Source organism: Thunnus thynnus, chromosome 8, assembly GCF_963924715.1.
Source record: "Thunnus thynnus chromosome 8, fThuThy2.1, whole genome shotgun sequence".
Taxonomy (NCBI): domain Eukaryota; kingdom Metazoa; phylum Chordata; class Actinopteri; order Scombriformes; family Scombridae; genus Thunnus; species Thunnus thynnus.
This window is the reverse complement of record NC_089524.1, coordinates 9476554-9485595: the sequence shown is the minus strand read 5'-3', so window position 1 is coordinate 9485595 and position 9042 is coordinate 9476554. Positions and strand designations below refer to the sequence as shown.

The 9042-nt window shown below is 39.7% G+C and overlaps 1 protein-coding gene across 3 annotated transcripts; it reads left to right on the top strand.

Moving 5' to 3' along the window:
- The first annotated feature begins 4007 nt into the window (after positions 1–4007).
- On the top strand, positions 4008–8390 carry dmrt2b (doublesex and mab-3 related transcription factor 2b). 3 transcript variants are annotated; one of them, XM_067596385.1, is made up of 4 exons: positions 4008–4205; positions 4563–4952; positions 5885–5987; positions 6794–8390. In XM_067596385.1, the coding sequence occupies exons 2-4, from the start codon at positions 4569–4571 to the stop codon at positions 7642–7644; spliced, it is 1338 nt and encodes a 445-aa protein (XP_067452486.1). In that variant the 5' UTR covers positions 4008–4205; positions 4563–4568; the 3' UTR covers positions 7645–8390. The 3 variants fall into 3 exon arrangements, with proteins under 3 accessions (XP_067452486.1, XP_067452485.1, XP_067452487.1); XM_067596384.1 differs by having other exon boundaries at positions 4531–4952; XM_067596386.1 differs by lacking the exon at positions 4008–4205 and having other exon boundaries at positions 4212–4931.
- The last annotated feature ends 652 nt before the right edge of the window (positions 8391–9042 follow it).

The following is a 9042-nucleotide window of genomic DNA, read 5'->3' as shown; positions in this document are numbered from 1 at the left end:
AAATGTCCCAAAAAGAACCTGATTGTGTCTAATATGATGGGGTTAGAAGTACATTTATTTAAGTAGGTGTGTGTTCTATCTTAACAGGCCTGACAAACTCAAATACTCTCGAAGGTGCAGGTTTAACCTCCCTTGAAAAAAATGTCAGCTTAATGGCCCCTGCCTTGCACTGATAACTGCCAAGGTGTCTCCTGCTCTTTGGAAGTGGGTGGATAAAGGTGTTAAAGCCTTTGTGTAAAGGCACCGTGAAACATAGCCCAGTGTCTTTATATTTCTCTCTTTGAAGTGAATTGACATTCAGCTCAGGATTTTGTTTGAAAATGCACCCTGCCTTCAAACCCCTCTGTTTTCCTTCTCTAAACTTCATTATGTTACATAAAGTTGGAGCAGCCTTCTTGTCCTTGAGTTTTACTTACAGGTTGTCTGCCTTTTGTGTTTTGTTTGACTTCCTTTGCAAGGCGATTGAGGGCGCCAGTCAAAAGGAGTGAGGCAGATAGGGGAGGACACACTGGCAGGCCGAATGGTGGGAGCCAAGGAGTCTGTCAAACTCCATCTCTGCTACGAAAATGGAAGTAGATGGGCACAACTCTCTGTACAACCGCAGGACATAGAATAGAGTGCAGGGAAGGGGAGGATGTGTGATGGGAATGCCAGAGTAATATGTCACTGCTGATGACACTCAATTTGTTTGGGAGTCAAGGGGCTTCGAGAGGTGCACTCTACTGCCTATCTACAGGCAGCAGCAGAGCTGATGGTATTAATAACGGGGGTACTTAGCTGTTTTCCATGTATATACAGCACAAAATCATGTCCCACCCATTATGTAGCAAGCAACAGCAATCATTCCCCCTTCAGTGATTTAGAGACTGTTGTCACCAGAAAAATTAGAGCATTGCCGGTTTGTTAAAATCCTTAAAATTATGTGCTTATGTTTTTCTGACAAGTGGAATCTTGCAGTCATGTGAATAATGGCTGTTCACTCTCAGTACCAAAGACAGAAGTAGTCTTGTGTTGTTATACTTTTGCAAAAAAAAAGTATGGAGGAGGAGGTTCATGCAGATGTGTAACTTTGACTTGGGAGACTCTACTTTGTATCCCAAGTTCTACCAACAGTCTACGTTGGTTTTTGTTTGAGCATGAAGGCAATCATTCCCTATCCCTTAACCAAGTAGTTTTATATCATATCATCATTTATCATAATATAGTTGCCACGCACAGACACTGTAGTAAAAGCATTTAAAAGTTATTTGAGATTGTGTAATTTAAAAACATTTTATGTTATTTTCCGCATAGGGATATTTTGTCACGTTTGCATCGATAGAAATATATATATTGATATTTTCTTTGGTATGGAGCTTACATGCTGGTTGCTTGTTTGGTTATCCTTCCAGTAGTGTATAGTACATACTAATATGACTTACTTTTCATCTTGAATGGTGGGAGGCTCCTGCTGTTTTGACAGAGGTTCCTAGATAATAAAAATACTTCCTATTCTCACCAGCCTTTGTCTTCATACACATTTTTTGTTAAAGTTGTGGGAAATAACTATTGCATGCGATACAGCTGCTCTGTACTGCTGCTTTGACAATTTTAATTTTTTTAACTCGACAAAGTCATACATAACTTGGAATTCTACTGTCAGGTTTTGGACAATGACGAAGTATCAGAGGCTCACACTAACTACAGTTCATCTCTGTACTAGTCAGTTTTAGAATGGATTGTACCACTTTGGTTACTTTATATTTTGAGGCTCAGCTGGATCTGGCTCCTACTTATATCTTTGATATCTGATCTTTTAACCCTTTATGAGCCATATAACAGTCTGAAATCTCCTGGCAGGGCACTTCTGGCCAAGGTAAAGACTGGGATCAAGACCAAAGGTGACTGGGTCTTTGCCACCTGAGCCCCAGGGCTTTGTAAAATGGTATTCCACCTGAGATCCTGTGTGAAAATAATATATAGGCTTGTATATGTATTTCAAACCCCTCTTCAGAAACACTCCTTTTTTAGACAGAGGTTTTTATAGAAGATTTTATCTCAGTAACACTTTAACACAGTTGTAAATCGGGTCAGTTGTAAATATTTTTAGGCAAAGACCCTGACCTTTACACATATATTTGGTTCTTTGCCTTTATTTTGATCAGTGCATCAACTAATTTTACTGATGAAATCAAAGTAAATAAACTCACAGAAAACATTACCTGCTAAATACCTGAGCTATAAAAGGCAACAAGAATTTGTGGAATCAATTTATTAAACTAATAAAAACAATTGGATTCTGCACAATCCAAACCATGAGTATGTTGCATTAAATCTCAGATGTTTTGAAAGAATATCTCTCGGAAGAAGCACATTGTGCAGTAGGCATCTGCAATTTAAATACTTTTGAAGCAGTTTTTAGTATGGCTATGTGGATAATGAGTTAATCATCGTTAGCCTGAAGCATGAAGTAATAATTGTAATAATTAGTGATCAGGAGCTAAATGTGTAATGCCTGTAGAGGAGAACAACCTCAGTTTGTCCTGTCAGGGTGTGCAGTTATAACAAGTCTGGCTGTAGGCTGAAAGCTCTGAAGGGTTCAGTGGAGGAGAGCAGGATCATGTGTTTTTCTGGTTGCTCAGTGTTGGACCACATTGTGGAAGTCTGGCTAACAAGCTGGTCTGGATGACACTGGATGATCCTGCAGTTGAGTGCAATATGTGACTTATCCCTCTGTAACCTTGGCCAATCATGTGATGAAGTTAGACCTGATTGCTACCATCCTCAGGGAGTTTTACCCTGGGCGTAATTACACAATTTAACCAGTAGGGAGCACACTTCTCATACCATCTCAGTGGAGTCTGTGGTGCTGAACTGTATGTTAAAGCTTTTCATGGTAATAGGTCACGGAAGCATCAGCTCTTTTTTTATAATATAATACGTTTCCTAGCAATGCATTAGCATTAGTGTATGCTGCTGAGGTGGTGAATAGAGCATAACACCAACCTCCAATGAAAAGCACTGTATGCATAATGTAGCCTATGCTACAAATGACAGTCCAAGGATAAGCACAGTAGCCTGTATTGATAATAAATAATTAGTATTAGTAACTATTAGTACTATGTTTACATCAAGTAATAATTTACCTGACATCAGCATCAAATTACATTGATTCAATTATTAAAAGAGGTGAGAATTAAAATAATTCACTCTTGGTAAACCTATGTTAAAAACTCTCTTCTAAACAACCTTTACTAAGTGGGAATATTTATGTATTTCAATGGTTTTGATTATTCCGTTTTAAGCCCAGAAATGGCGACACTAGAAACATCAAGAGATCCATTAAATCATTGAATTATTTAACGGTATTATGAATAAATATGAGTATGAAGATGACTCCTAGGTAATATGAAAATGTAATTCTCTCTCTCTCTCTCTCTCTCTCTCTCTCTCTCTGTCTCTCTCTCTCTCTCTCTCTCTCTCTCTCTCTGTCTCTCTCTCTCTTATCTCCCCACTAGCCTTCTTCCCCCAAGGCTCGTGCGTAATTAGTCCATATTGTATCAGTCTGGTTAAACACATAGCTCACACATATATGCACCCTCACGGGCACATAACCTAATTGTATGTTTTAAAGCAAGTGTGGCTCGCCTGGTCTCTCTCTGTATATGATATTACTACATTATTATAATTATAATAAGGATATCATTACTTATAACAGTAGTGATTGTTGTACCATTGATGTAATTGGTAAATATTAGATATGTTTAATGAATATTATCGTCGATTAAATACATGACATGACATTTATTTTCTCTGCTAAATTTTCTTTCTTTCTGTTTTTTATTTGAACATAAATGCTAATCTATCGCTTAAAATGACGCATGTAATTTGGAGATGTGGGTCTGGCAAGATCCCAAATCTCTTTGAAAGATGAGAACAACTTGGAAGGTGGGCAGGGCAGGGCAGGTATAGGGGTTTATAGGGAGAGTTGCTTTTGCTGCAAATGGGCTTCCCCAAATCTTTGCTCATGGGTTCTGCGCCAGGAGCTCGGCATTGTGGCCCGGTCTACTATCCGCTTGTTCTTGGAAACAGCGTCAGAGAGCAGCTGAGAGAGGCTTAACATTTCAAACGTCTGGCGGTAGGCTGCAAAGTTTCCACCCTAAAACACTGTCATGTAGCCACGGGCTGGAGCAGGACACAACACCTCACGGCTTGGTGTTCAATAGGTAGGCTATTAGTGTGCGGTAAAGTTAATGCGTCGATTGAGTTTGTGTCTTAATGGAAGCTGGTATGTTTCAATTAACATTACCTGTGTCAGTCAGTTATGTTGCAGGTGCTGCAGTGTTTAATTATTTAATTAACGTGTTTAAAATACGTGCGTAAAATAACATTTTATCAGACCTATTTGGGTTTTTAATGAGAAAATTTTGGCAGGTAAATTTGTTTTTGTTTTTTAAAATAATGATACTTTTATCTGTAGCCTAACTACCATAACCACGTTTGATTAATTGTATCTTGATTCAAAATCCTTTTGCATCTTTTGCGTAAAAGTCAGATTAAAAGTGAGATTCCGGTGCTACTAGTCATAGATGTCCGCTCAGCTGGAAGGAGGCCTGCAGCTGGAGACCACAGCAAAACTTAATGTACTAAAATCCGAAGAAATAGTTGACGTGACAAATCCTGACGGATGCCCTGTGCAGCGCGGCCGCCCCGGGGACGGAGCAGAGAATAAAATGTCCCTGTCTCCAGAGCGCCAGCAGCAGAAACCACGCAAGATGACCCGGAGCCCCAAATGTGCCCGCTGTCGGAACCACGGCGTCGTTTCGTGTTTGAAAGGCCACAAACGCTTCTGCCGCTGGAGGGACTGTCGCTGTGCCTGCTGCCTGCTGGTGGTGGAGCGGCAGCGCGTCATGGCAGCGCAGGTCGCACTGAGGCGGCAACAGGCTGCGGAGGTGAGGAGAGCACAAGGGCAGGTCAGTAATGGGAAAATGATTTACGGATGGGTATACCATGAGTGGGTGATTATCAAGAGTTATTGACAGAAAAACCACAAAGAGTAAAATCACAATGTTGTAGGGTAAAATGTGACTGTGGAAGGGAATAAATTATTGGGAAAAAGGTAATATATTGAAAGCTTAATGGCTTAAAAATGATGGGCGATGAATATCAGTATACATCTTTCTATTTAACACTATATTCGTTTTTAGCTCTCCGCATGCCTTTACTGAAAAGAGCAAAACACATAATTTTTTTATACTTCACAGAAGTCTGGATAATGAAAGCTGAAACCTGGATTTACACAATTATTATCTAACTTTTCAGCTGATAAATGTGACAGAATTCTCACCATCTCATGGAAGCCCATAAAGAAAAGTTTACATTTTTTATGCCCAAATAAAGGTGCAGAACTATAACAGGCTGAAGGCATAGATTTATTTCACTATTCATATATAAGAAAAAGAACTTACATCCGATTTTTATCATTATTTGAGCAATGTTTTACCAATTTGGTCTCTAAGGAAGACAAAATGTTATTCTAAGGATTTGAGTAAGCTGTCTGCATTTATAACTGAAGGCAAAATGTAAATTTTGTAATTATAAAATATTAACTTTGCCAATAAGTAGTTGAAATTGTGTCATATCAATTAAGTATTGTTGAGTAAAGTATAATTGATTCAAATGGCATGTATAGAGTAAGACAGGAAATTTAGATGCTACTGTGCAGAGTGACTTAATTTACAAAAATGCCAAATATCCCACAGTTTTTAAGATCTTAGAATCATACAGATCTCTGTTTTTCTCTTCTTTATGATGTATTAATTCTTCTTAATTACCATTGAGGCATAGTCTCAGTATAATATGATTATGTCCAAATGTCTAATTCTTGTTCCCTTGCCTCTCCCAGGGTAAGAAGGGGGTTAGGTGTGCAGCACCATTGCGGAGGACGGCATATCAGCGTTACACTAGAGCAGCTGAGCCAAGCATCCTGGCTAAGAGCATCCTGCAGGGTAAAGTTTAATTAACATTTCTTTTAGCCCACCTCTTATCTTCCAGACTGTGATGGAAAGTGCAGTTTTATATTTTTATACATTTTCAAATTGTACAGAAACTCACTCACACATTTACTTAAACTTGTTGAATATGTTGTGTGGTTTGTCTTAATCTTAACTATAACCACTCCATGTCTTACCCCAGCTCTTGTTCAAGCCTTAGCCAAAGCTTAACTGAAAAAGAAATATTAACCCTAAAATACGTATTTGACTTTGTGGGGACCCGTTTTTTTGTCCCCAGATGGATTATAGTCCTCACAATGTCCAAATAAACAAATATGTCCCCAGATGGTGACTGATCAAGCACTCAACCCTCACACAAGTGCTCTTTGACACACTCGTATGCATTACATAAAGATAAACACATTGTTACTAAAAATGCATTTAGAGGGCTTGCTTGGGCTCACGCTGCCAGTTCTCCTTTTTGGATGTAATTACCCAACACTAGACACCCATAATTTATCTAAACAAACCTGATCACTATGGCTTCACTATTTCACAACAATAGGCCATTACGGTAATACATAAATTGTATTAATACCCACTGGCTTGCAGTCAAATCCTGCTGGAGGCTTTGTCTTCTCAGGCTTCCTGTGCTCTTGGTAAAGCGAAAATGACACTGCTAACCAACTGCATAATTAAAATAATAAACAACAAAGCACTCAAACATAAACACAACAATTAATTGGTTGGAACAACTTCATTATTGATAAATAATTAAATAAATGAATATATAACAACTGTATGCTTTGCTCCCTATGCAGGGCTCAAACCCGTGGTGCCGCTGGAGGACAACACCTCCTGTTGGTCAAAGCAGCCACAGCGCGACCACTTTACATGTCCCTCCATCAGCGCCCGGATGAGGAAGAGGAGAGCTTTTGCTGACAAGGAGCTGGAGAACGTGATGCTGGAGCGGGAGCTGAGGCAGCGAGAGCTACAGAGTGACCTTACCTTTTCCTCCTCTGCCCTCGTTCCTATGCTTCACCCTCCACCCCAGCCCGTTTCCCCGAGCCTTCACTGCTGCCCACTCAACAAGGACCCCAACACTGCAGGAACATCCAGCTATGTGCCTGTTTATAAATATAAGCCTCTGTATGAGTGTGACTTCCACTTCTATCAGTTCTTCCAACTGAAGAGCAGGTCAACTATAGAAGGTGACTATAATGACTTCTTGTTATGCCGAAGCGCAGAGCACAGCAGGGAGGAGGAGGATGAGGTGCAGAGTGGCTGGAAAGGCTGTGAGAAGAAAGACCAATCAGAACTGATACGTCTACCATCACAACAAAGGCTCAAACATCATGACAACACCTTGACAGGTCTGGATCTTGTCAAAGCGCCCTCAAAACCAACAGAAATAATAGACTCAAGTGGCTCTTCAACCATTACACGCTCAATTTTTGGATCAGATCAGGGTATCCAGGGCATGCCAGATATCAGTGCAGCCAGCAGGACTTTTGATCCCTCACTTCTGACAGCTAAGGGCTGGTGCGCAGACACTCCTGTCACCCAGGCAGGTTCTCATGCCGACTCTGTCAAGAGCTCTCATGGCAGCTCAGTCAGGACTCCAGCTGTGAGGCCATTACCTTTCTCTGTGGAGGCTCTGCTGAGAGCCTGACAGGCAAAGGCAGTGGAAAGTGGTGCACTGCACTTTGTTTATGTGCGGACTAAGAATTGATGTGGAGGGTATAAATATAAAAATGGCTAGTTGTATTACAGGTTTTCTTGACAAGGTCTTGTGGCCATAAAGTGGCAATAGGTGAAATATTTAAAAACGATTTCCAGAACATGAATTACAGTGTTTGTATTTTTTATATTTCATGAAAATGTATTTTGCTATACTTTAACTACAATTAAAAATATTACAATGAAATAAACTGTATATATGTACTTCATTACTATATTTTCATTTACTTGCATACACTGAGCATATTTTGTACAAATATACATTTTGCAAATGTAATACTGTTTTATATTCCTCTGTCAGCACTCTGCTTTGACCCTCTCGGATCAATCATATTTTATTCTCTTTTCCTGCAGAAGAAATATACAGTACACACATAAAACAAAGTTGATGAAAAAGGCAAGTACTGTTTGAACTTGTTCCCGTTCCTTACTTTATTCTTTGATTTTTAAATCAAAGTATAGATGTGGCTGGCTGATCTCTGTGTTCCTCTCGGGCATTGCAGTGTCAAAACAAACCAGGTGCGGCTCAGAAATCTCTCTTAACTCATAGGAAAACTAACAATGAGAGGAGCATGAGGTGAAGCAGGTGGTGTGCCAAGAAGGCAGTAGACAAAGATTTTTCAAAAATGTCTCTGTAATAGCACAGAAAGGGCTGACAGTAAAACGTTCTAACTTGGATATTTCTGCATCTGTTTGCTCCTTTTTTACCATGTGAGAAATATGCATACATTATTAATTCTTGTTTCATTGCTCTATTTTTCTTCAAATTTTGTCAGACTGAAGTCATTATAATTTTGTAACCTAAAACCCACTGATCATATGGCATACTGTTTAATATTTCATACAGTATCATTTCATCACACCAATAGACTGAGGGAAGATGGGGAATAGTCACCAAAGGGGATGGGAGGGTGCTAGCGTTGCCTAGGCGACATTGTTCTTTATTGTATGTTATGCCTGACGCCAGGGTTTGTTTGAACACGCATTTGATCTATATCCGCTTTCTACTTTTTTTCTCCTTCTCCGTTTTTTTTGTTTGGCGCTGTAATCTCACAGAGATGGAGGTCAGATACTTTTGACAACTCTGGACCTTGTGGCGTCAACACAGAGGTGATAGCGCACTGCTCCGTGTCTTTGTTTGCTTGTATCTACCAGCATATCAGAATGCCTTTCTCCCTGTCTTTTCACAGAGAGGCGAGATTGGTACAAAGGAAGATGAGGTTGTGAGCCTGAAAGCCTTGAATATGTGCCATTGTGTTTTACTGCTCACTATCAGAACAGATTTTACAATATTAAAACCTCTTTGTCGCAGAGAGTGCAAATTGCCATT